General features: G+C 38.2%; 1 protein-coding gene across 4 annotated transcripts in view; it reads left to right on the forward strand.

The window, feature by feature from the left end:
* The window catches only part of TRIM33 (tripartite motif containing 33), a 41187-nt gene that overhangs the window by 812 nt on the left and 12734 nt on the right, over nt 1–27641 (forward strand). For 3 of the 4 annotated variants that reach the window (XR_013942306.1, XM_080568771.1, XM_080568772.1), the window contains exons 2-11: nt 12002–12120; nt 12227–12374; nt 14515–14647; nt 17558–17674; nt 20315–20429; nt 21635–21781; nt 22285–22402; nt 24460–24704; nt 24944–25108; nt 25951–26151. Coding sequence is in view for 3 of the 4 variants with exons in the window: in XM_080568771.1 (XP_080424897.1) it covers nt 12002–12120; nt 12227–12374; nt 14515–14647; nt 17558–17674; nt 20315–20429; nt 21635–21781; nt 22285–22402; nt 24460–24704; nt 24944–25108; nt 25951–26151 (1508 nt within the window). In the remaining variant the exon portion in view is untranslated. The remainder of the gene's footprint in view (nt 1–12001; nt 12121–12226; nt 12375–14514; nt 14648–17557; nt 17675–20314; nt 20430–21634; nt 21782–22284; nt 22403–24459; nt 24705–24943; nt 25109–25950; nt 26152–27641) is intronic. The other variant, XM_080568773.1, reaches the window with a different exon arrangement.

A 27641-nucleotide genomic window follows, 5' to 3' on the forward strand; every position in this document is an offset into this window, starting at 1 on the left:
TTGGGCTTTCAGGGCTACAGCCGCAGAGGCATGTGTTTGAGGGGGTGTTCAAACGTTCGGGTCTGCAGCGCTAGAAAAAAATCCGTCCAAGTGAGATCCAGCTCGCTGTTACGGCGTTACGTGCGCTGTTGGAGATAGCACGTGTGGTACGCCTGCCTTTCTGCGTGCGGGCCCAGTTTCCTGTCCCTGGTGTGGGAACGCTACAGTGCTGTGTGTCGGTGGGCTCGCTGTGCGTGCGTACTCCAGCCGGGAGTAACTTTTGGGCTGTGCAAGAAGCGTGGACTGCACCTTCCAGGTGCTTTTGTTGAAATCGTAGCTTGAATTTTGTGTCGTTCTATGTCACGAGTTCAGGAATGCAATGGAAAAGCTTCTGGAGCTTTTAGTGGAGTGCCTTCTGTGCTGTGGCCTGCAGACCAAGCTAGAGCTCTGGCGAATGGCTTTTCAGGTCTTAACTGGGTCCTGTGGTCACTAGGACCTTGTTTGGTGACATCTTCCTGGTTTTAGCAAGGACTCAAGTCTTTCCTGTGTCGCGCAGTGATTTGTTGAGAGGAGGTTCTCAAGTAATAAACCTGGCTTTCTAGTGAATCTTTCATCCAAACTGTTCAGAAGCAGTTCATCTAGGATATGGGTCTAAGAAGGTCCTGTGCTTTCTCTTTCGTAAGGCTTTAAGTGCAGTTTATAAATATGCTAACTAAAGCACTCAGTTGGTCTTGTGATCCTTCTCGTTAAATTCCAGATTTTATGTTCTGTGTGATATGTATTAGTGAGAGATATAGAACTTGTCAATTTAGGTTTATTATACTAGTAATTAGGAGGATGATCTGAGTACATCTGTTAGGATACAAGTGCAGGGAAAAGATGAAGTACATACAACATGGGATGGCAGTTCTCATCACATGTATTTTAACAATGCTCGATTGCGATGCTTTGGTGAAATAAGGATTAATGTCTTGGTCAAAAACTTGGAAATGACGCGAGTGAGGTGCGCGTAGGATCCATGCTAGTAGAGATGTGTATGTTCCGTCTGTTGTGGTATGTAGGTCTGCACGAACATACGTGTTAGTGCAGCAGGTCACTAAGAATGAAACATTGATTAACCAGAACTGCTAAGGTGCAGTTCTGTCAACAGCTCTCTCCACATATCGTAAATGGGATCAGCTGAGCAGCGCATGAAATGCTCATCAGTAAATCAGGTTAAAAAAATAAAAAAGACATTCTCAACATACAGAGAAGTACCGTGTCGCTTAGTCATGCAGGTTCGTTCCCTGTTGGCATAGATTGTATTAGCCATGAATCCTGGTGTTACTTCCACTTCTGTAGTCTCCTTAACTGTGAGCAGATGTTTTTTCATGGAGGAAGAATTAATGGAAAGTAGTACCCGTAGCTGTACCTGGAGTAGGTCGCGTGTAACTGAAGGCTGTCTCTGCTGGATTATATGCTGTACGTGCATCTAAATTTGCCTGCTCTTTTTTTTCAGCGTGTCTACACCTATGAATGCTATGGAAAAGTACTGCATTTTTCTTTTGATATTTTTTCTAGTTGTTTTCTTAATTCGTTTCAGGTTTTGCTCCCTAAGAATTGTCAAGCACTTCAAATAGTAAATATGTGTATTTATTGGCTAATAACTGTGGAAGCTGCTTACCGGGAGTTGAGTGCAAGTTGGGTACCCACAGAGTAGTTCTCTGACAACAGCATGCCGCTGCTCTCAGAGAGAAAATGGTAAGAATGCTTGGAGGCAGTAGTTGCTGGTGGTCTGTATCGGCATCTCTTCCACCCTGTTGTCACTCCTTTGAGAGACACTATTTGCTAGTGAATACAGAAGAATGGTCTTAGTTCCTCAAAGTTTAGAAACGCTGACCAAACATAAAAACAATTATCCAAAGTTGTGCCTTGCCGTGTTAATAAAGAAGCGACTGGTAGGTTCACACCTCTTGCACTGGTGAAGGAAAATCTTTGCTGTTTACATTTATGTTGAAAAAAAAATCAGACAGCTTTGTATTTATGTATTTTCATGTTACGTATTTAACACACAAATTTGTATCTTGTAGTCAGTTACTTTATAAGTTGTTGGCGTGTGCATTTTATTTGGTGAATAGATGATTTCTCAATGCCTGGTGTTTCAGCTGTCCAACTATACTCTTCTTTCAGGTTGAAAGAAGCCTACAGTAAAATGCCTTCTTGTCTTTGTATCACAGTATTCTGAAATATGTTTATTTTTAAGTTAAAGATTTCAGAGGGTTAAAGATGCTGCAAAACAATTTTATGCACCCACAGCTGCTGCTTTTCCTGGGAATATAGGTTGTTTTGAGTTTTTACTGAGGTATTTACAATCTCTCTTAAGAAGATTATCTCAGTACAGAGAATGTGTGGTTCTTCCAGTTCCTTGTGAATATCGCAATCTGGCAAGCCTTTGTTAGGCTGAAAACCTAAAATGGAGTTACTAGATGCTTTCAGAGAGCCTAAGAAAACATAGAAAATGGGTAATGTGACCGTACGTATAATTTGAGGAACAATACATTTAATTGTGCTATGTAATACATAGCACGAATTATTCTGAGATGCTGAATTCAACTCCCGTACTCAGGGTTTGTGTATTTAGAAACAGTGTATTAAATGACACCTTAAATTATGAAATAACAATTTTTAATTGCCTTTGGAAGGAGAAGATAAAAATGATGCTACACCCACAAGAATATGATTTATCACTTAAGTTTGGTAGTAACCTTGTTTTCAGTAAGGAAAGTTGAAAATAAGTACCTCAAATAGACTGCTTAAATTATGTAAACGTGGACCGTCTTAGTTTCAGTGAATGTCAGTACTCATCACTTGAACTCTCATGGTTCTTCAGCTTTCTCCTGTGTTCATGAGAGAGCTCCATCAATGGGTTCTGGAGCCCAGCGAAGGCTGAATCCTGAAAGAATTTCAATTCATATCCTGAAAATCTTAGTATGAATTAAATTTCAGTCTCAATTAGTAAAGTATTTTAAAATAATGCTGTTGTTTGAGGACGTTCTAGGGTTGTGTTTTTTTTTTTTGTTATAATATTAGAGTTGTTGTCAGCAACTCTTATAAATTTATTTTCCTTATTAAATATTATGTGTTGTTAGTTCCATGCGTGTGTAGCAGTGATATAAGCAAGCATCATTTGCATTAAAAAATAAAAGTGAGTTAGAAGTGGAACTTGAAAGCAGTTAAAATTTTTTATATTCAGATAAATTGCAGTCTGATTGTGTCATTCGCTTTACCTGTGCGGTTATTTTCTATGTCTAATCCGCGAAACTAGAACGGGGGCTTTGATGTGTGGCTATTCAGGAACATGTATTTGAACGCTTAAATTCCTGGCAGAAGTGAGTATTTTGCATGTGCAGTAACTACTGTTGATGTTGTCAGCCAATAAATGAAACCTGGCAGAAATTCATTCCTCAGAGGACTGCGTACATGCCAAGTTTGAGCTTAAAACGGAAGTTTGAGTTGTTAGATTGCACAAGTGCTTGCAAATATTTCCTGAACTGTGAAGCTTTATCATCATTATAATAATGTAAATATCTGAAAGGATTTTGGAGTTACTTATAGCTACTTAATGCTTTTGTGTTGGGAACCAGCCTGGTACATTTCAACCCAAAATAAAAAATGTGTTTAAAAGCAGGTGTCTAAAATGATGCTGTTCTCTCAAATAATAACAAGGGTTGTGGAAGATTGACGACTTGATTGTCTGTGGATGTTTTGATAAAGACTTAGGTTAGTTCTAACTGATGTGGTAACTGTCAACAGAAAATCTAACCCATTTCTTTTAAATTAACATTCTTGAAGGAACCTGGAATCACAACAGGTGGTCAGGGACCTGCAGGTGTGTCTTGCTCAGCCTCTTGCCAAACCCAGGTGCAGTTAGAGGAGGGTTGTTTAGGGCCTTGTCCATGTGAACTGTGACCATCTATGAGGACGGTGATTTTATGGGTTCTCTGATGCATTTTGTCCATCCTCACTGTAAATATGTAAAACATTAAGTTGACGCACATTCTCCCTTTTCCTCGCTTGCACCTGATACTCCCTTCACTGCACGCCTCTGGGAGGAGCTTGACTCTGCCTCTGTGACCCCTGCTCCCCAAAGTCAGGTAGCTGCAGGCAGCGGCGAGGTCCCCTGGCACAGTGGGAGCAAAGCTATTTGCTCCAGCTGTAACCTGTACGTGGTGTGTTCCAGTCTTGATCATCTTGGCTGCTGCTGCTGGGCTTGACCCTGGTATGTGAGCGTGTGTGCTGTACTGGGGAGTCCCAAACTGGACCCAGTACCAGTTGTGGTCTCCCAAAGCGCTCGGCAGGGGAAAGGATCACTGCCTGGACCTGTTGGCTGTATGGCTAACGCAGCCCACGATGCTCTTGGCCTTTTTTCTTGCAAGGATATGCTGTTCACTCCAGTCAACTTGTTGTCCGCAGGTACTTAAAACATTATATTTTAGGGTATTAGAGTAAGATCAAACTTAATTTTTATATTTAGGCTATAGGTTTGCTTGAATATTGTGAAAGTACTAAAGGATTCAAAAAGGATTCAAAAAGATTTTCATCTTACAGACCAGAGCTTATGCGGAAGGAGCTGGATGTTAATTAAAGATACAAATTTTATAAGTAGGGATGTTTAGGAATGCAAGTGTTTAGGCTCAATTTCTGGATAATCAGGAAGAGAGATACTTTGAATTTAATTTTGAACTACTGGAAAGATTCTGCAGGTTAGCACACTGATGGAAGGGATCCAGCAATGAACGGTGCAATTGAAGTGCAAAGTACTTTTTGTAGCACCTTATCCTTTGATCATGTATGTTTTCACTTGGGAGTTGCATTATATATGGTTGCATTTGTTCTGTGTGTATCTTCGCAAATGTTGACTCATTAAAAACAAAGATAGGAGGCATTTTACGTGAATATGCCATTTGTGTTTCTTCAGCATCAGTGTTATTCCTAAATGAATAGACTTTATTGGATGTGCCATGGGGTCGCTGTGGTGATCACGTGTGAATGCTGCTTTTTGTAATAAAAACCTACAGTCTCACCCATAACATTGACCCGAGGGGAAGCAATTGCATCATGCGCTGTTGCTGTAGTGCATCTCAGACTCTTGACTTATGTTCTAACACTTGTCTCTTGCTCATCAGCTGCTCCCTTGGTCAAAGTTCTTGGCTTCTGAAACCGTCCCCCTTCTTGTTTCGGACTGTGTCTTAAACCTTCAGCGAGACTTCCTGCATCCCATTACTCTGTGTTCACAAGTGTGTGGTGACGCAGGTACAAGTGTATGGGGTAAACATGCCTTTGTTGATGGGTAAAAACTGCTACAATTTACTCATCTTTCAAAAAATGACAATTAAGTACCCTTTATCAATGAAGAAAAAGAGACCTGTAAATGTCTACCGAAGCAGGTGTCTGTGATGGCTTGGTGTTGGATTACTCTTACGTGATTTACTTGGTATTGCATGCGTTCTTCCAGTTTTACCTGTTGTGGTTTGCTGTTGTTTGGTTTCACGTGTTCATGTACAAAGTGATTAAACTGCATTCTCTTCTGTTTGGAGGAGAAAAGGTGGGAAATTTCCTCAGGAACATGCTTAAAATAAATAATTACATTCTATTGAAAATAAACTAGTCTTTGAAGTTTATGTTTTGTGGGGGGATACTATGATCCTGTTTTGAACTGAATTATATCTCATATCTCAGTTGAAATTGTTTTGAAATAGTGAAGAACGGATACTCCTACTACTCTGCTTAGATGGCAAATGTGTTGGACCGAGCAATTTAGCAGATCTAAATAAATTTAAATACGCAGAATGAGGACTTCCTCCTGCTGAAAGCAGATCGGTTGGAGTCTCTGTCAGGCAAGGTGCTTTTGAAAGGAGAGCTCCATCCGTGCAAGCAGCCTGACAAGGCGGTGGCGGCGGGGGGGTCTCTGGGCAGCCCTCAGCTCGGTGCGGGCCGGAGGAGGCCCTGGGGAGGCCCTGTGGCGGCCACGGCCCTGCGCTCCCCTCCCTGGTGCGAGCAGTGATCTCCTTGCCGCCAGCAGCGCCCTTTGTTCTGTTGCTGGAAGGCTGTCGCGGAATTACAACTCGAGGGGTTTTGCTTTCCGTTGTTGCTTTCTGGTTTCTGTCAGGTTTAGAAAGCGTTTGGTTAAGCTGTTGTGTGTTCGCTTTAAGTTGGTCAAAGCGCATATGGATCCTTGGGTTTGGAAGCCTCTGGTAACGGTTAGCTCTGTTGCTTCAGCTGGGGTAAGGTTTTCAGTGAGCAGACAAGTGGTCGTGGCTAGCTGTGGCTGCGTCCCCCCTCCCTGCTTTCCCTTTGCTGCCCGCCAGCCCTGTGGTGCTGGAGGCTTCCAGCTGGCTTCTCTCTGGCCTTTGTAAAGAGGCCTGGGGAACGGACGAGGGGAGCGCAGGGCGTAGGTCTGGCTGGGAATCGCGAGCTGATTCTGCCGGCTCAGAGAATCTTGCTTGTCCGCATACGGTCTCCGAAGCACCTAATGAACATCCAGAAGGGAATTTCTAGAGGTTAGGAGCAAACATGATTTAGAAAATTCCATCTTTTATTCCTTCTTGTGCAAAAGTAGTGGAGCACGGACTGTTACTGGGCAGAATGGGTCTAGCAAAGCTGTGCTGGGGGCGGATCAGCCGATTTCAACTTATTAAAAGTGCTCAGAGTAAGAATTCCGTAACATCGGGCTGGAGTGGGTATAACATCCAAAGACTTGATGTAAAGTTTCTCTGGAAAAAGTTTTTTCTAGTTTGATCCTACGAGATTGGAAGCATAGGGAATCAAGCCTTCTCACCTCCGTCTCCGTAGATCTTAAGCGTTTTTTAAATTTGGTGTTTTAATGTTGGAGGATTAAGATGTCAGACTGGAGAAATGAATTATAACTGGGATTTGAGTAAATATCCTGTTGAAAATAGTTAAAGAATGAAGGATTTTATAAGTAATATAAGTAATTATATGAACCTGCTGGTAAAAAAAAAATCTGGGGATATTTTGAATGTAAATATATACAAGGTGTTGTCACAGTTCAGGGTTACAAATAAGAAAAATTCTTCCTTTGCGGTTTTAGATGTTAGTTGACAATAGGAAATTAAAAGCATTTTCTATTTGAGGTCTTAAGTTCTTTGAAATGTTCCGTTATGATTTGCTGCTGGATTACATTGCAGACTTTTAGCAATCTTTCTGTTTTATGAAAACAAAAAGTTACTTTTACTCCTCAATTTACCTCAGTTTTTCGTCCTTTCTGATTTCCTTTGATATCTGTGGGTTAGCTTAGTGTGCTTTGTTACCTAAATCTTAAGCAGTTAGAAGGATTAAATAGATGTCACTCTCATATTGGTGTTCTTTATAAAGTCTTTGACTAACAAGTAGGAGTATCTAATGTGCAAGTTAAGGATAGTGTGACTTCCAGCAGTTGTATAACAGGTCGATGTGTGTTGTATAGTACAACTTCTGCCAGCTACCTCTCATTGCTCTGACAAAACTCTTCATCCAACATACTTATTCTGTTTTGATTAGCAGTACAGGTGGCAACTTAGCAGAAGTGGTGAGGAGGGCTACGCTGCCGTATTCTTGTTGCGTAGACGGCCTGGTTTTTGGCCTCGTGGTGGTGACCCCCAGCCTGGCCTGCAGAGACTTGGGCCCTGCTGGCAGGGGTGGCTCTTCCCGGCATGGTGACCGTGCTTGGGATGTGGCGGGTGTTCCTGGCACCATTCTCTGCGGTCTCTGCCTCAGGTCCCTCTGGCGTGCCGCGGGAGAGCCCTGGAGCTGGCTGCTGCTGCTCTTCCCAGTCCCTCCTGGACCACGTCGTTGCAGGGACGTCAGTTCTCCTTCATGGTTTTCTTCAGCTGAGACTAGTGTCCCCAGTGAATTTCTGATGACATCAGGAGACTCCCTAGGAGCCCATCACAAGGAATCTGGGAGTTTCTTTTCTCCCTCTGTTGCAGGCTTTGGGAACTCCCTGTCTGTCCTGGTGGCATGGTAGGGGGGAATGGCTCATGATGTTTGAAGATGGCAAGTGAGGCCTATCCCCCCTTTTGAGTGTGGTTGACAATGCAAGGCAGGCTTTTCCTACCTGCTGGATTGGTGACACTCAAACCAAATTTCCAGGTAAGAAATGATTCCTGCTTCTTACTTATATCAGCCTTAGGTAGTATAAAGGGAGAGAAATGAAACTCGGTTTTAGTGTTATATGTAGGAGTGGATGTAAATGGAGTGGGCAGTAAATGTATATGGTTGAAAATAATTTTGCTAGTTTGGATGATGTTTGGAGAAGTGTGAGACAAAAAGCAGAATTTGATCTTAACTGTACATTTTCATTTGGAACAAGATGTAATTTGATTCACGGCAGTAGGAAGTGGTGGGGAAGGGACGAACTGGTACAAATAGCTGTGTATGTCAAAAACTGTGGAAGAGAGCAGATAACTGTTCATGCTGATAGTTGTTACTGGTCTCGAACACTGTTATGTTTCTGATATAAAAACAAATAGAAAACAGTGATGTCAGCCCTCTGAAATGCAACACGAAAAGCAGCTTGAAAGCCTACCGCTATCGTCTCTTGTAAAATAGTTCATCCTTTTCCGTGGTACATCATTCCAATGGCTGATTGCTGTCAGCTGTATTTATGAAAGTACTGATACTCACTAAAGCATCAGTGTGGATGGTGAAGTGTGTGGTGTGTGGATTTTTTTTTTCATTTCATTTTTTTGCTTGTGCACCTGGAGTATAACGGTGTTCCTGGAGTTAGTGCCGATGATAGTGTTTGGATGACAGTGTTGTATGAGTAAGTCAGAAAGGTACTGCAGTTCAAAACATCTGGACTATCAGCACAGTGTTTCACGTGATAAAGTCAATGCTTATTATTTCTTCCAACATTTCTGCGGGAAGTCTTGATGGTAATAATTATGAACGGGGAGAGATGATAGACCGGTCTGACCTTCGTAATTTCTATGGATGTCGTCTAATTCATATTTAATGGTGATTTAGAAGAATATTGATCTTTTGACAATAGTTCTTGCTGTGTGCCATTTGATATATTCCTTGGAAGTAGTTACCTTTTTTTTGAAAGCTGTATTACCGTGAAAATGTGTGTATTAGGACTAAAAATATTTTTCAATATTAAGTTTCTAATTTAAATTGGCACAGAAAAATCAAGTAGTAAGTTCTCCTGTAGTATAACTAGGAAGATATTTTTATTGTTATTTCATTTTAATTTTGTTACGTAAGAATCTTGTTGGGTTGAAACCAACAGTGAAGCCTGGTCTTTCTACTTGTTTACATAAATATATGAGCCGTAGCTTGTCCTAAAATAGATTCTCATTACATTTTTATCATTAACTTTGTTAGCTCGCAAATTATGTTTTGATAGAGATAAGGACTTCCCATTTCTCTTTTTCTGTAAATGCTGTTTCAGTGTGGTTTTCCCTGTTTTTCGGAGTTGTCTGTATTTTTTCAGCAGTGCAGTTTGGTTTCTAGTACTAATGATGTTGCATTAATTTGGTTTATATTAGATTAAAAGATTGGGATACATCAAGTGAGTATGAGTTGTACAAAAGCTTGTGTAATATTAGAAAGCCATCAATATAATAATTTATATAATAATAGTAATTGAGATGTGAAAATGAAGTCTTATATGCTGAATGAGAATGGCGAGGCCTTTTTGGAGGATTGTGATCCTTTGAGAGACGGTTGATGCTGAATAAGGAACATAATCATCAAATGAACGATGTACATTACAGGCATCCTATTGCTGTAAGGCTACCATGAGTTCCTCACATGCAAGTATGCCTTTATCCAAATAGTATTCTATTTACTAAGCAGTCTCTTGTGTCTAGGGATTATTGTAGTTAAGGTGAAAATAAATGTCACTGTGGGAAAGCAAGCGTTTTCTTGAAATACACTTTTCTAATTGTATTTCAATAGAACCTTGCATGCGGCTTTTATTTAGGACTCAGATCTGAGCGGTCCAACATCAGCGATCAGGGGTCTTGTGGATTTGCCTCCAAACCTCTTTGTCTCTCTCTGCCAGGTGCAAAACGCTGGCGGCACCTTGTGTCAACGTGTTTGAATGTATGGGGGCAAAAAGCAGGTGTGTGGCTGTGAGAACAGCATGCGCAAACTGAATTGCTCTTCCCTGTGTCCTTTGGGACAGAAGCAGTGGACGGTGGAATTACCGTGGTCAGAATCCAGCCAGTGGATTGCCAGATGGATCTCTCACTTTTGACAATGAAAGGCTTGATTTTATTCAAGCCTTCAGTGATTCTCTAGTTCAAAAAGAAAACAAAGCCCACCTTAGGGAAGTGCTTTGCATCTGTAGAACTTGACTATGCATCGTAGAGACCTTGGGCTTCATTTTTTCTGCAGTATTTCCTGTGATTAAACCACAAGAACACTAAGAGTCAGCTTTAGCTGTGGTCTGTTTTAGATGGAATGGTTTTAATGGTAAATGTTTGAAAGTTTTGTTCTGTAAGTAGATATGCATACGATCTGATAAATGGCTTTCATACAGTGTTCACTAAAATAATCTTCTTTTGGTAGTAAGAAAATCTCCAGATTCTGCATGTGGGTGAGACTTCATTGTGTAAGTGAAAGCTCTTGTACGTGTAGGTACTGAAATACTGGTTTCCACATCTCGCTCTTGAAGAGTGTGTGGTTTGATGAGATAGGGAATTCTTAGTTGGATTGTTGCTCTGCAAGAAATCATTTGTGTTCTGAAGAGATCAGTGTTAATTTTAACACTTGGAAAAATAATGATAATTAACTACTAATATAATTAATCTCCCTGAAATAAGATCTAACGTTCAAACTGAATATCCACAAAGGAGTTTTACATCGTTTAATTACATTTACTTTTCAAAGCATCACAGGTGTCCCATTGTGCAAAAATCCTCAAACACTTTGAAAGCATCTCCTTGAAAAAGGTATTTACAATAAATGTATAGGAACTTGATTTAAGACTAGATGACGTTTCTGGGAAGAAAGAGCTAACTGCCACCTTAGTGGTAAATAAGTGTTCAGACATTAAATGTAGGTGGTACCTAGAACATCTTTAAATGTTAACTTGGTTCATGCAGTAACTTCTTTGAAGTTCAGCTGAGGATTTAGAACTGTGATTTAACGAGTACGGAGGAAAACAAAGTAGACCTTTTGAAGAGTACCAGAAAGGAACTAGTTGTCTTGATATCTAGTGTTTAAACTGTGAGTGTACATTTGTATGTATACATGCAAATTGATTAGGTGTTGCCAAAAGGCAGGTGCAGTTGGCCCAAGAAAACTTTTTGGTAGAAACTTACACGTGTATTTGCTATTAGTTCTGCCTTCCCTGCAGAATATTGTTTGGAAAAAATCCTGAAACATTCATATAAGTCGTAATGCCACATCTGCCTCCCCAACCTGATGGAAATGGGCTGTGTTAGAAAATATCCTCTGTATCAGAGAGACTATTGTGACACTATAGTACTTTGACGTTTTCTTGAATGTCACTGAAGTCATGCCTCATTATGTGGGCACACTTCTCTTAGTGCTTATTTTGAGACAAACTGGACAATAGATGGTTACAAAAAGTAATTAAGGGATGTCTTGAGTATCACAGGAAAAAAAAAAAAGGTTGGGGAAAAAAAATTGTTTTCCCAGAAGTATGTTGTGGTGATTTTCTTAGTTTTATTTTTTTGGTCTTGTTTGTTTGGGAAAATCTGTAGCGTGATGTAGAAATTATCAAAACTTAGTTTTTCTGAGCAGGTGTGTGTGTGGTGCTAGGGTTTTCTTATTTGTTTGTTTTAGTTTTGAGGTGTTTCATTTTGTTTTGATTTGTTTGTGAAATCTGTTATATGTGGGTAACGACAGGTTTTTTTTTAAGGGTAAAGTCAATTTTGGAATCTGTGTTTACCCAAGTGAAACAAGCAGTCTGAGGGTGTTGTGTTCATTCTTGTCATCTTTTGATTTTGGGCGTGATGGTTTTCCCATTCTTTTTTTTTTAAACTAGGAAACCTTTTCTGTTTTGCAGTTGGTGTAATCAGATGTCCGATATGCCGCCAAGAATGCAGACAGATAGATCTGGTGGATAACTACTTTGTAAAAGACACATCAGAAACACCGAGCAGCTCTGATGAGAAATCAGAACAGGTATGACACTTTCCTGCTTGCCAGAATTCATGTGCTATTTTTGTTCCTGTGTTATGTTAATGCTTTACAAGAAAATTATGGTAACTGACTTTAATTCCCTTTGTAGGTGTGCACAAGCTGTGAAGATAATGCTAGCGCTGTGGGATTTTGTGTAGAATGTGGGGAATGGTTGTGCAAGACCTGCATAGAAGCTCATCAGCGAGTAAAATTTACTAAAGATCATATGATCAGAAAAAAAGAGGATGTATCTTCAGGTGAGTGTTTTGATTTCACTGTAGGAAAAATATTTTTTCTTTGGCACGTGTGAAGAAAGAGAGGCAAGATTATTTAGATACCCACCAGCTGTCTGGTTTCCTGAAAGACTTGGGAAAAGCTTATAAAAAGCTACCAATGCAAAACTAGTAGTTCTAAAAATAGAGGAAAAATAAATTTTAAACAAAAAAGGCTTATTTGCTAATACTTCGTAGCATTTGATGTTCTATATAGAAACTATGCTAAGCACAGAAGAAATGTAATAAAACGGTCATCTTTAGAAAAGGATTTTGGTCAGTTCTTAATGATCCTTTTACTTAATAGAGTAAATAACTAAACGGAGTGGTTGGAATCTGGAGAGCACTGACATCACGGTAGTCATATCCATTGGCCAAGGAAATGAAATTATCCATTTTGCTGTACTTTGTTATAAGGAGCTATTATAATTCACCCAGTGGAAAAGTATATACAGACAAGCTTACATTCATATTCAGTATAATGTTACGGTCGCATTGATATTGCTGTGTAAATGTGGAATTTTAATTCGTTTTTAGGTTTTATCTCTTGGTTAGCAGAAATTAACATGCATAGTGGGTAGGCTGTTTGTTTAAGCATGCAACTTTATTAGGAGATTTTAATTCATAAATTATCATTTGACTATATAATTTGCAACTGACTGAAATAATACAGAAAACATTCTCAAAACAGATGAAAGGTTGCTCCCCCTTTTTGTAAAGGGGATAGGTTCAGATTTGTTCTCTCTCTTCAGCTAAAATAAATACAATCTTCATGATTGTTCTTCAGGATTGGGCCATTTCAAAGGAGTAATACTGCATTGCTTTCTGTCAGTGCTTTTGGGAAAATTGTATTATTAGTTAAAAATTTTTACTATTGAGCTTAGTTCCTGTGGATGACAATCTTGTTTCAGACGCGCTCTCAAATAAACTTAATTTTTGGAGAGGCTTTTCTGTATGTCTTGCTGGGTATTGTTTCATATTAAATTTAAATGTATTAACCCTAATAAGCAATAACCAATTAACATAACATCAAATAACAGGGCGCTACAAAGAATTACTGACTTCTTTCATTAGGAATGTTACATTGTGACTGTCAAGGTGATAATATAGCCCCATTTATGCTTCTGTAACCTGAGTGGGGAGGTGCCCAAAAATAACTGTTCCAATATAGTAAACTTCCTATTAGAAATTCCACATAGAATGTGGCAAAAATGTAACCTTCCTTTAGCATGCAGCGATCCCTAGAAACTGGTGATTGTGGGGAATGGCTATTCATTATTTGCTCAGCAAAGCTTTTTCCCTTCTTGCTTGTCAGACTGTATGGTATGCCTTGGGGACTTTAAAATTCAGTTAAGGAGTGTCAGCTTTAGATTCGTGAGCTTTCTTTCTTTACAGTAATTTGCATGACATAACAAGCTTCAAAATGTTTGAGACTACAAGGAAGACATTTGTGTTTACTTGTTTTAAACCTTACCTGATGTATCTTCCAAAAGCTGCTTTTGTATGGCTCAAGCTCAAAAAATCTATAGAACACCAATTATTTTAGTAAATTCATGACCATTTTTTGGACAATAACTTCTATGTGATTAAGTTGATAAGTTACTCAGTTTAGTTGGAGTTTAAGTAACTCTAAGACTGGTTAATAATGTTGCCTTGCATTTACCACTTCAGTTGCATGTGACTTAATGAGCTTTATAAAGATTTTGAAGTGATAATGTAGAAGACCTATGGTTGTTTGATAGTATAAAAGTTTGAGAGGTTTGGTCCATCCTTTAGAGTGTCAAAGGGGAAATTGCATGCAATTTAATCTTTAACCGTGTATGCAAGCCAAATGATTGCGTACAAACAGCTCTTGTGTTCTTACAGGTGGCAGTGTCTTTTTGAATATTTTTGGTAGGGAAAGAAATTCCTTCTTCCATCTCAGTACAACAGAAGTGAGAAGAGCTGTAAAACACTGGCACTGTAAATATTTTAGTGAAAACATTCACAGTAACTTTAGAACAGGTCTGTCGTTGTATTTGAATTTTTGGTTGTTACTTACTTAGCTTGGAAGTTAGTAGTTTTGCACTTCATATTGTCTTAAATTTTGTTTTAAAATGCAAAAATGGTTTGTTTCTAAAAACAGAGGCCGTGGGAGCATCTGGTCAACGTCCTGTTTTCTGTCCTGTCCACAAACAAGAGCAGTTAAAACTTTTCTGTGAAACATGTGACAGGCTGACATGCAGAGACTGTCAGTTACTGGAACACAAAGAACACAGGTACTCATATTACCATGTCTTGATTCCTGTGGTGTGCTTTCTTGGAGGAAGAAATGACATTGGTTTCAAACAGTGTCTCTAAAAACTGCTGTATTTACTCTCCATGACATTGAAATGGTTCCTTGCAGAGGAGAACCTGTGTGCAGTGCTGAAAACTTTTAAGTGATCAGTTAGCTGAGCTATGTCAGGTGTCTTAAGATTGGATTCAAAACAACATCCTCTGAGGTGATTTGGTGTGATTAAGCTGTTACCTAGCCTGGCATTTACCAGTCACTATATTCAGGACACAAATAAAACACTTAAATAGGTGTTAGAGCCCTGAACGCCTGGTGCTATAAAGAAGCAAAAATGATACAGTGAGTCACAGATGCAGTAATTTTTTGAAAGGCTGTATTTTATTATGTGGTAGTCTTTCAATTTAGGGTGAATTTTGTAAAGGGAAGGTATACATTTTGCAGCATAGGTTAATGTATTTTTCTAATACAGAGGGGGAAAAATGGAAGAAAAATGGCTTTAGTTGACTTAAAGTTGCCTCATTCCAACTGAAAAGAAAGTATGGGTTTTGTCTTAGGAGCTTGCTTTTTTCTTGCTGCTAGAAAAAAGTTTGAACCTCTCTTATGATGTGTTAAAATTTCCTTCTCTTTAGCAACTCTGTACTATGGTTGCTCATATGTTTGAAAAAGCACTTTGCAGTGTTACAATAGAGAACCAGGGGAGAAAATACATGTCAGCAACTTGCAGCACTGCTTTATCTAGTTGATAAAGTACACAAGTGTGCTACAAGTAACACTTCTCTAAAGGTGCACAAGTGTACTACAAGTAACACTTCTCTAAAGGTGCTTGACATTATGATGCAATACAGAATTTAGCATTTTTTTGCTGGAGCAGTGATTAATCTCATAGATTGCTAGAGCAGCCTAATGGAGAACTTTCACCTTTAAAATTAGTACCATTTAGAATATTAACCTCAAATATTCCTACTATGTTCTTTCATAGGCTTCATCATAAGTATTCTGAAGGCACTCGTGTCTAGAAAGTGTGGTCTCCTAGGATATGTTAACTAACATCTTCTAGTTTCTTTGCCACCCTACCTTGTGCTTGATGCTAACTGATTAATAATCCATAAATGGATTTTAATTGTTCTACCTATTCATTCTTTCAATAAGAGAAGATAATGCTTTGCTATTAACATGCTTTGTTGTAGAAGAATATTCTTTTAAAAACTTTTATCTGAATTACAGATAATTAGGGTGACTGCTTCTGTCTTGAAGTAAAACTGCTTTTTATGAAGCTCACCAAATCATTGAGGGAAAACCATGCCAAGCGGAAACAAGGATTGATTTTAATCTCCTATTTACTTCTTACTTGACATTGTAGTAGTTTGCAACAAATGAGGACGTTGAATCAGTGTTTCAGTAGCAACATGGCACAGTGATCAGAATTTCAAGCGAAAGAATTGCTGGTGATTCTGCAGAAAGCTGACATGCTTTCAGCAGCCTAATGGAGTGGGATTCATCTCTAGTGTAGGTAGTTTTCAGTCTGCATACTTTGGAAGCTTAGAAGTAAGCTTCTAACATTGAAACTGAGGAATGTAAACTCATTGTTCAACCCTGTCCACTGCTGCTACAAATGAAATGAACAGGAGCACAGCTGTGTCTTTTCTAAAGAGCGTTCCCTCTGCTTAAGGCTCTGTTATCATAATTGTGAGCTGTTTGGAACTGAGAAACAGTGTTAATAGAAATTTGATCATATATTCAGTCTTCTCCTGTTATGTTAGATTGTAATGTTATAGATTTTGATACTACTACTTAATACATTTTGATTTAAAAAAAAGTCGCAACTTCCATTTCAGTAGTTGTTGCAAAGAAAGCACAGGTCACTTCTGATGCAACTTACGAGATGCTTCACTTTTATTGTAGGAGTTTTCTGCCCATTTAAATGTTGAGATTTACTATAGTGAAGAAGGGAAGACATTCTGGGAATCTAAGCTTTGTCTGTTATTAAATTATACTTGAACATGAAGTTTATTTACTCTACAGACAGGAATTGGCAAATAACTGGTAGGAATCCTGGCTACTGGGGGGAATCTTGATAGTTACACAGTTGACAAGAAAGAATGAAACTCTTGGAGCTGCTTAATTCCCCATCATTTTCAACATAGCCATTTTGTTTCTGTTGCATTGTTAGTTCATCTTGTGATGCGTAATATGTTAGGAAAACATGTTTTCATGATTTTCTTATGATGTAGCTACTTGTACTCTTTTAAGGTGAAGTAATAGAAGGCATCCTGGAAGCAGTAGCTGTTTGGTTGAAATGTGTGGAAGTGAACAAAATGTTCCTCACTTGGAAGTACCTTTTACAAAAAAAGAAAGAAAAAAAAGATTTTAATAGGATTTTTTTTTTCAAATTAAACTACTTTAGTCAAATTTGAGGAGTATAATTTCAAGTGAAAAACTTTTCTTGGGATAGGATTTTTTTGTGTAAATGTATGCTTATTTTTTGACTGTTTTTGTTTAATGAAAGAGTATAACTTAAAAGCTATTACTGCATTTTCCTCATCTACTGTTAACAAAATCATTTGTCAGACTCTAAAGTTTCTGATACCTCTCTTAGCTGGTCTTCCATAGCTTGATATCTTGTGGAAATGATGTAGTGTGTTGCCTCCATGTGTAGGTGAAATTAAGAAGTGACCCATAGAGATTCAGTCTTCTGGACATTTACAGAAAATTTTATCGGTACTGAAACATTTTGCAAATTGATCCGGATACATATAATTTGCTTCTTTTCTAATTTCAGTCATATTTTTTCAAAATTTCCATGGGAGCTAATAGCTTTACATCTAAATTGGGAATCCTTATCTTCAGCACATTGCTCCTTGGTAACTGAGATCTTCTTTTGCATGTTGAAAAGGTATCAGTTTCTAGAAGAAGCTTTCCAGAACCAGAAGGGTGCAATCGAGAACCTGTTGGCCAAACTTCTTGAGAAGAAGAATTATGTAAATTTTGCAGCTACCCAAGTTCAGAACAGGTAAATAACCCAAAATGATTAACTGTAACTATTACATTGCCTGTTTAATGAATCGCACTGAGACAAATAAGGGGACTAGAAGAAAACTTAATTTTTAGTTGATTCAGTATCTTTAGTTGTATTGAACTTGAATATGTTTGGAAAGTTTTCTTCTCTGAAGTACTGTGTTTCTGTATGAAGTTATTACATGAAACATGTCAAAGATAGTATCTTTTATGGTAACTTGGAGAAGAACCAAAGATGTGACACACTACAGTTCTTGGGGGAGGAGGAGAAGGCAAGCCAAACCCCTCTTATGGTTTCTGCTAAGTTCAGCTCTAGGTGACAGAAACATTGGCCACAGAGGTAAACAAATCCTTCTTCAAATATTTTTGTTGTATATGAAAAGCTCTGTGCTGTTACTTAACTGTGTAACAAAAACTTATTTTGAGGTTGAATAGGAAATTTACTTTTTTATTATTGTTACGCAAGAAAAACTTAGTATATTTATCTGAAGACAAGCTTTTCCTTTGGTAGTTTAACTTAAAAATTCCAGGATTAGCTTAAATTCAAGTTTGTCTTTTTTGCATTAATATGGTTATGTGTTGTGGGAGCCGCCTTGCTGATGAAGGAGCAAAGGTGTGCTCCAAGTATCCTCAAGTTTGAATATGGAGAGAGCGAGAGTGTGTGATTACTGCAAGTTTTTCACGCGCTTGTGGTGTAGTGTGCTGGAGGTTATGTGATTCTTGGCAGTTTTGTGAGCCTTCCACAACTTTAAGGACATTTGCAAAATGAAAGATTATGTGGAGAGAGAAGTGCAAGCGTGGAGGAAAGTGTACCAAAGGTACACGATGTTCTGGTGCAAGTTTTAACTCTTAGTTGTAGCATGTACATTTAAAAACAAAACCAAATTGTGAGGCAAGGAGGACATGCAACGTGATAGAGGTATATGTATGAAGATGAAAGTAATCAAAATGGGAACTTTTGTGTGCTGATTCAGCATGGAGGTCTTTAAGTGGACCCAAAAGGCAACACAGTTGTGAAAAGGGAGGACAAGTTGTAGAATTTGTGCGTGCTTGAAGAAGACACAAACCCAGTTACATGGGAAAAAATTAAACTGAAAGCACAAGAATCGTGAAGAATTCTGTGATAACAATTCAAGGCTAGTAACAGGTGGTGCTTGAGAATAATACGTTGTAATGTTTTCTGCCTATGGCGAAGATTTTCTGGCTTCGCTGAGAATTCAGTGAATTTCTGCAGAATGTGATTGGATTCTGTAAAGGTTATGATTATCTGCTGAGCCAAGTGGGTAGTGCAGGCAAGATTCTAGTTTTCTTTGAAATGTTGTTCAGTTACATTGTTGAAGTGTGGGGCACAATCCATCATCTTAAAAACACTGGGGAATGAAAAAAAAAAGTGTATTACAATAATGTTGGCAGTCTTAGCAGATGGCATGAAATTGCCACTGTACGTGATCTAGAAATGTAAAACAGTGTTGAAGGAATAGTCTTCCTACTGGAATAATTGTTAGCAAGGATGGAAAACTGCTGACTGAATGAAGGGTTGGGGAAATATTTTTTGTGATAGGAAACTAAATTGTGCTGTCACAGAAAAGCACGTTTGTCCAAGGTGTTTAAAAGGGTGTTTGACACCAACAACGAAGGTCATTGTGAGAGAAAAAAACACTGGTTTTGTGGTCATATCAGGATGAATAGAATCACAATTTCAGGTGTTTTATGTAGTAGTAAAGAAGCCCCTTCAAAAAAGACAATTGAAATCTTTAAAATCACACTGGCCTCTGACTCCTACAAAGTAAAGAACCCTGGTGCAACACTATGTTGTTGTTAGATTAAGGCAGTATAGGATTAAATCCCAAGATTATGGTGGGGTTTAAGAAATTTCAAATTCTGTGGACAGAAGAACTCAAGATGATTTGTTTGAATTTGGAGAATTTGAGAATAGTGCAGACACTAACACTGAGGAAGAAGTACACTGATAGAAATGATGAAGAGGTGTGAGGTATAAAAACTGAAAGGCAATAGTAGAAAAGCAGAAGAGAAGAATGTAGACCGACTTCAGGCAAATCATTAGTGAAAAGTTTATATCCTTATTGTATATTGATTACAAGTATGTAATATTTTTGTTTATAAGCTTTCTGGGGGAGAGGTTGAGGGGTCCTTCTTAAATTCGGGGTTGTCTTCCTTTCTGGTGAATGAAAGGTAGCATAAGACTTTAAGACATCACACATAAATTCTTCATAGTGAGACCCATACAGTATGGAGATAAATATATATTTGTAGGCACGCACATGATCTTTGTGTATATCCGTATGTGTATAAATATATAAATAAAGTATATAAACTGAAACAATGAAACAGTCCTTACAAGTAGAACGCAAGTTGGTAATTGAGATACCATATTCGTCTCGCTGTTTAGTTTTTTTCACCAAAACTGACATTTTAAATGTCTTCTGAAACAGTTGATAAAGAAGTATTTCTATGATGGAAATGAGGCTGTTGATTTTGTACTTATTAGAACTTTTTCCATACTGAAATTGCTCCTTTTATGCTTCAAGGGTGGGAAGATGCCCGTGGTGGTTAGTAGTAGGAGGCACAGTATAAAGTGCCTGACGATGCCTGACAATGCATTTCTCTTTTTTAGGATAAAAGAAGTAAATGAAACTAACAAACGAGTAGAACAGGAAATCAAAGTGGCCATATTCACGCTCATCAATGAAATCAATAAAAAGGGAAAATCTCTCTTACAGCACCTTGAGGTACAGTTAATAATAAAAGTAATAGTGTTGATTCATTGTTTCCAATCCCCTGTTGAGAACTCTCATTCCATATTTGAAAACTGTTTGGTGTGACTGCAGGTTTTACAATACTAATACTGCTTGTGAATGGTGTGTTTTTGGAAGTGAATGGGAGTTGAATGGAAGTGAAATTCCCGGCTAGCGTATTTTGAATAAATAATGGTATTATCTGACTTACATTCAAATCTATGAAAATTTAACTTTATGATTACATTTCTATGAATTTTGAAGAGAGGATCTACATCATAAGTATTTAGTTTCTAGCATAATGCTTGTCTGCCATGATGCGACTGAAAAAATCTAAGATCAAATTAATGAGAATAGATTTATTTTGGTTAAGGAACTGTTATTTGGCAATGAAATTGAGTTTTCCTGGAATAAAAGAGTATGTGATCAGGAGTGAAGTAAATAATTTAAAGTTATGCAAGTAATTATGTGAGAATTTTGGCTTTTCTTGATTCCCTAATATTTGTTACAGCCTAGAAAAATCCCTTTGGGAACTTTCTTTTTTTTTGTGAGGTTGTAATAGCTGCTTGATCATGTACTGTTAAATCTGAAGATTTGGTACTGCCACCCAGACTTTTTCCATGAGATTTTCAGATGGCAGATTATCAAAGATTGAGTACTTCTCAGAAGTGAGGCTGCTGAGTTTATCTGCTGTGTTGAGGAGGTATTAAATGGCATTTTTCTGGTTGGGATAGGGGGCTGGTGTTCAGAGTGCATGGCCACCTCTGTTGCTGTCTCTTTCTGCAGCTCTTGTGGTGGCAATTGCAGGAATGCCAGGGCACCGCCCAGTACTGAGCTGGCACTTTTGCTGGGTCCTAGTCTGGATCACTCCCCAATTCTCCGTCATGCTGCTATGACCCTGGCAATATGAGAAAGAGGGAAATGATCTCATTTTATTAGTTGAAACTTTCTTGGGATAAAGCAGAGATTCTTATTTGAGCCCACTCTTTTCCCTGCACTTTGATACCTTTAGGAAGAATGATAGATTGGAATAATAGAGAGTTATTACCTGATGGTTTTAGCCGCTCTGAATATAGGCTTTAGTATAAGCTTATTTGCTTGTGACATTTTTCTGTTGTGCTGGGAGAACTGTGATAGTGGTTTATATTTTCCTTTTAGTCTGGAGTCTTTATTATAATGAAGTTTTTATTTCTTCATAGAATGTAACAAAGGAGAGACAGATGAAGTTAATACAACAACAGAATGACATCACCGGTCTTTCGCGACAAGTGAAGCATGTGATGAACTTTACTAATTGGGCTATTGCAAGTGGCAGCAGTACTGCTTTACTGTACAGTAAACGACTGGTAAGGAAACATCCTTTAACTTGTACAGTACAGAGAATGTTTACTCAAAAGAAGTATCATGTAGCTTCACTAGATTATATCCAAGGAAGAGAAAATGACTTGTTTGAACATCATTTAAAAAACAAAAAGAACACGTCCATAACAATGGAATATATTTCCCAACTTGTACATCTTTCATTTGTAAATTAAGGACATAACGGTTTTGTTGTAGGAGTGAGGTAAAGCTCTGTAAAGGCACCTCAGTGTTTCACTTGAGTCATTGCAGAAACTATATAAAAGTACTTTCATAATCCTTTGGATTCAGTAAAAAAAAAAAAAAAATTAGTTGTATGGTTTATGGTTTTCCTGGTGAACTGAGTGTGTTTTCTAGGCTACTAACAAAACACACGACTGATGGTCCTTGTTAGTGACTGAGAAGTCTAAACTTGCTGGGCAAGTGCACACTTAACATTCTCATTCTTTATTTCGTTGTCATCAACAGTCTTGTTTTTGCTTTCCATTAGATAACATTCCAGTTACGTCATATTTTAAAGGCACGTTGCGATCCTGTCCCAGCTGCCAATGGAGCAATACGGTTCCATTGTGACCCTACATTCTGGGCAAAGAATGTCGTCAATTTAGGTGAGAAAATTCTGAATGTTTACTCTGTGTTACTTGAAAAACTAGATTGAGTTTGAGGTGCTCATCAAATATGAGTGAGTTGGAGTGCAGTGCATCTCTTAATGCAGAAGAGCAAAACTCTCTTGACATTATCCATATAGTTATCCATATAGTCCTGATTACCCTCTTTGTCTTGCTCTCTCCTATTACCAAAGCTTTTTCTACAGCATTTTTGGTTCCCAATAGGAATGGTTCTAGAAATGGCCCTTTTCCATCCTCTTTTAAGGTCATTCTAATGGTTACAGTGTAATATGCTTGTGCTAAATGAGTGCTTTAGTTTATGGAAGGAGCTTTTTTAGCAAGTAAATAGAATCAGTTTTGCCAATGTGAGCTTCATATTTATCTGCATGTGGGATATGTCCAAATGTGTTGGAAGTTGTGTGAACAAACATAGTTAGAAGGACAGTTGATAGAGTCTTGAGTACCAAGCCAGTCCATGTTATTGCTGGAAAGGTAAGCAAATTCAGAAGCGATGTTTAATTAGTTTTGTGTTCTAAGATGTCTGACACAATTATAAAGGTAAAGAAAAAAAGAAAGCTTTAAAATGAGAAATGGCTTCTGTTCCTGTGTGCGCGCAGTGCTGTTTCTTGCAGTTCCCACAGCATTAAGTTACAGCACCATAGCTGTAACTCTTTGTATATTTGGTAGTTTTTCTCAGTATACCTGTTTATTCCTCCTTTTCCCTAAAGCATTAACTGCCTTGGGAATGTGTAATATTTTGGATGAGAGGTAGGAGCTTGGAGGGGTTGTTCTGCACGAGTGCTTAGCGACAGCTGGGATCACTGGACGTGCAGTTATGATTACTGCACATAGCTGACTATTGTTAGATGCAGTAATAGATGTGCTCTTGTGACAATGTAAGGTGCTTAATATGTTAGCCTCTTTATTATCCACTTAGCCTGCAGCAATTTAATATCACAGTTTGTTTTTTCATATGAATCCCACTATTATTTATACTTTTCAGAGAACAAGTTTTGAATGAAAGAAGAGGTGAACTAGAGTGGGGAGAGTACAATGAAACAGAAATATTTCTTAGCATCTGTTTTCTGTTCCTGAAGATTCTAGTAGAAAATTTGATTAAAATATCAGCTTTTTGATACTTTCCTGATGCCTTTGTGTATATTCACTTCTTGCTCTAAGTCCACTAGCCAGATTTGCTGTTTCTGTCCTTAGTCAAGGAGGTTTATGTTCACAATAAACAAACTTTTCATCATGTCAATAATGTTTTAAAATTGATGCTGTTCCTTTGTGGCCAGTTCCTCAAGCAATTTTTGAGTGTTGTTAGTCTTGGAGATTAATCAAGAAGGAAAAAGCAGCACTTTCAAGAACAGAGCATCGAATGTTTGGCTAGAAACCAGGCAGAAAAAAAGCTATATAGGAAGCAATATAGAAACAACCTACCTTGTTAAAAAGCTACATGCGGATTCCAATGAATATATGTTCAAAGTGAAAAATCATAATCTCGCCCTTGCCTTTTAAAAATGGGACTGGAGACGTGTAGAGGCAATATGGTCCATCCAATTGTATCAAGGCAGTACCCGATTTTAGCCGTATTTTGTGGTATGCTAGTAGTACGTTCTGTTCTTAGAGTCATGCAGTGATGGGACACTCTCTTCTCCCTTGATATCTTTTCCCAGTCTTTGCTTCCTTACTTATAGAAACTTTATGCTCAATGTGTTGGGTTTTTTGTTTTGTTTTAAGATTATGTCTCTTATCTTGTGTGATTGTGGTGAACATGAAGAACAGTCATGTCTGTTTACGAAGCTTTGCAGTTACAGTTCTTTCAGTCTTTCCTCACACGTCATATTTTTAGTTCTGTAACTTGTTCTCTGGCTTTTTTTTGCTTCTCTCTCATGTATGGTTATGGAGACTTAATAAGAAAATTTCAAACTTAAACTGCCTTGTTACTGCAGCTGTCGAAAAATCAGTTAGAAACGTCTGAATATTCTGCATTTATTGACCTTTAGATGATAAGGAGATTGAACTGTTCACTAGTTCTTTTTTGTTTTATTCCTTAGGTAACCTTGTTATTGAAAATAAACCAACTCCTAGTTACACTCCCAATGTAGTGGTTGGACAAGCTCCTCCAGGAACAAACCACGTCAGCAAAACTCCAGGACAAATCAATCTAGCACAGCTTCGACTTCAGCATATGCAGCAACAGGTGTATGCACAAAAACATCAGCAACTGCAGCAGATGAGGATGGGACAGCCATCTGGGTCAGTTCCCAGACAGACAGGTCCTCAAATCTTACAGCAGCAGGCAAGTTTCTTGTATGCTGTTATTTCACGTTAGACCATAATACCAAGACTTAAAATTGCCCTTGTGAAACAAATCAGTTTATAAACATGAAAATCTTTTGAAATTTGACATGCTTTAAATATGAGAGCTATTGGCTTTTCTTGGTGTTATGTAACTAGTAAACCTACTTCTGTGGAAAGAGATTGGCTTCTTTTTTCCATGTTAAAAGCAAAAATTTTAAAAAACAAAAACCCTTGCAGCCTCCCAGGTTGATCAGCATGCAGACCATGCAGAGGGGTAACATGAACTGTGGGGCTTTCCAAGCACATCAGATGAGAATGGCTCAGAATGCTGCTCGTATACCAGGAATACCACGCCACAATGGACCACAATACTCCATGATGCAACCTCACCTTCAAAGACAAGTATATCCTGTGTACACGCTTCATTTGTGCCATTGTGCCAAACTTTCATTACAATAGATGATACCTCCAGCTTTAAATGTGTTTATCTGTAACACAACTCACAGCTACACACATTTATATGCTTTGTCATGTTGCATACTGTACTGTGACATTTTTGCTGCTGAATGTAAGAAAACTTAAACGTGAAAAATTAAATGAATTTTCTTTCTGTTACTAAAATGTATTGCATTTTAGTTCTGGGAAACAAAACATTTCCATTTTTCACTTTTCAGTGGCATTCAGTTTCTGGGTTTCTTAAAGAATAGTCAGCAATAGTGAAATTGAACGTGATGTAGAGTTTTTTAATGAAACCAAAATCTAAAGTGTTTTTAAATTCAAACCTGAAGCACGATGCCAAGCTCTGCATATCATTAAAAACAAAAATTATTGCCAATGTTAACATGACTGGAAAACCAAAATGACTTTTTAATACTTGGAGCATATACTATTTTGTACATAGACATATGGACTCTAAAGTTGTCTTTGGATGAAGTCATTGCTTTAAGATAATATAACTGTACATGAAAATAATTTGATATAAGTTCAGGAAAAATCTGTAATGTGTATTTAAATATCTAGCCATATAAAGTTTTGCTTTGTTTTTATTTCCAAGTAAATATATACAGCAGTTGCTTTGCATTCAGTGCTGTCGGGTTATGCTGATAGAATGTGAATTTATATCCTGCCCCTACCCCCCGTTTTTGTTGAGGACTATCATATAATGTACATGTAGCAATTTTACTTGCAGAATGGCTATACAATTTGTCTTTAATGCAGTGGTGGTCTCTTCTCTTTTCCTACAGCATTCTAACCCTGGACATGCGGGGCCTTTTCCAGTTGTTTCTGTGCACAACAACACTATTAATCCAACTAGTCCCACTACTGCAACAATGGCAAGTGCAAACCGTGGTCCAACAAGTCCATCTGTTACAGCAATTGAACTCATTCCTTCTGTAACAAATCCGGAGAATTTACCTTCCCTGCCAGATATCCCACCCATCCAGGTCAGTGGAGAAGACCAGGCAATTAGGCTGTGGGTGAAGCAATGACCTGCCTTACTTTCTGTATCTTTTTTTATTTGGTTATCAGTATTTGTGGAATTGTTTAGTTATTTATCATTTAGAGTAGAAGAAGAATTAAAATCTCCAGCCCTGGCCATGGGCATGCAGCTATCTTAATTATGTAGGGCTGACCTGCTTGGCCTGTGATGGGTAGTATTTAATGGCTGTTTTACAGTAAAATTGTTACTTAGATTAGTCAATTCCAAGTACTGTGTTCGCTTCCTTTCTTCCACAGGTCTGTCATATGGGAAGATACCACTAGAATAGTTGAATAGTTATGTATGTTGAATGCCCTGAATGGTGATTTACTTAGTATTAAAGTTGCCTGTCGCTGCTTTGTGACGTGGAGAGTTCCTAAATGTTACAATCAAATGCAGGAAGTACCGCAAATAGGCGTCCTACTCCTCTGCTTTCTCTTCACGTTTCCCCTGTACCCCAGTAGGGTGGCTGTAATTATTTCCTTGTATTTTTAAGAGGCCAACGTTGGCATTAACTTTGTATCCTAGAAGATGCTGTGGAACACTTAGACTGGCCTCAGTGATTGATCTTGAACTGTGGTTGTAGTGTTTGCTTGGAAATTCAGTGTGTAACAGCTGTTGCCTCTGTAGTTTTCACTTTATCTGCACAGTAGATAGGTACTCACTGACTTGGAAGTGCAGTGTGCCTCATGCTCTTTTCACAGAGAGATACTGGGTAGTACTGCACACAAGGTGAGGTAGATGTTGATTAAGTCAAGTTAATTCAGAGAGGTCAGAAGCATAATGTAATGTACAGGTGGAGTCGTAGAAAGTAAAAGTAGTAAGTTTTCTGCAGGAGTGTTTTGTAGGCCAGGTGAGAGGAAGATGGCTTAATTTTGAGAATGTGATGTTTATATTGAAATTCCAAGTTCCAACACTGTCGTGCCCACATAAAACACAGGATGCTCGATCACGTTACGGGACACAATCACCTTAGAAACAAAACTAAAATTTTATCAAAGCAGCTGGTCTTCTGTAATAGCAATAACAACTTTGTAACTCTTAATCTAAGAGAGTTGTGTTCAAGGGTTATTCTTTTTTGATGAAGCTGCAGGTAATTTGCTGACATAAGAAGAGCAAACAGGATCACATCTCTGAATGTGATTGATTTGTAGTGCTGAAGCTCTCTTTAGTCGTTAGAACAAAACACAACTATAACTGGTTATGGTTATAACACAACTGGTTATGACCGATTCATATGAAGACATTGTTCAGAATTATGCTGTCATCTAGCTGGTGTTTTTACGTAGTCAAAGTAACAGGGTACCTGTTTCCTTGTTTCCAGTAGATACTAAAATCGATGTAAAAAGTGAATGGTGGGGAGAGATTTCACATTATGCTAAGGAAGAAAGACAAGTTCATGGTTTCCCTTAATATCTTAATTATGGAATAACTCTTGCAAAATTAGTAATCTGT

The sequence above is a fragment of the Anser brachyrhynchus genome (assembly GCF_964034855.1).
Source record: "Anser brachyrhynchus genome assembly, chromosome: 27".
In the NCBI taxonomy this organism is placed as follows: Eukaryota; Metazoa; Chordata; class Aves; order Anseriformes; family Anatidae; genus Anser; species Anser brachyrhynchus.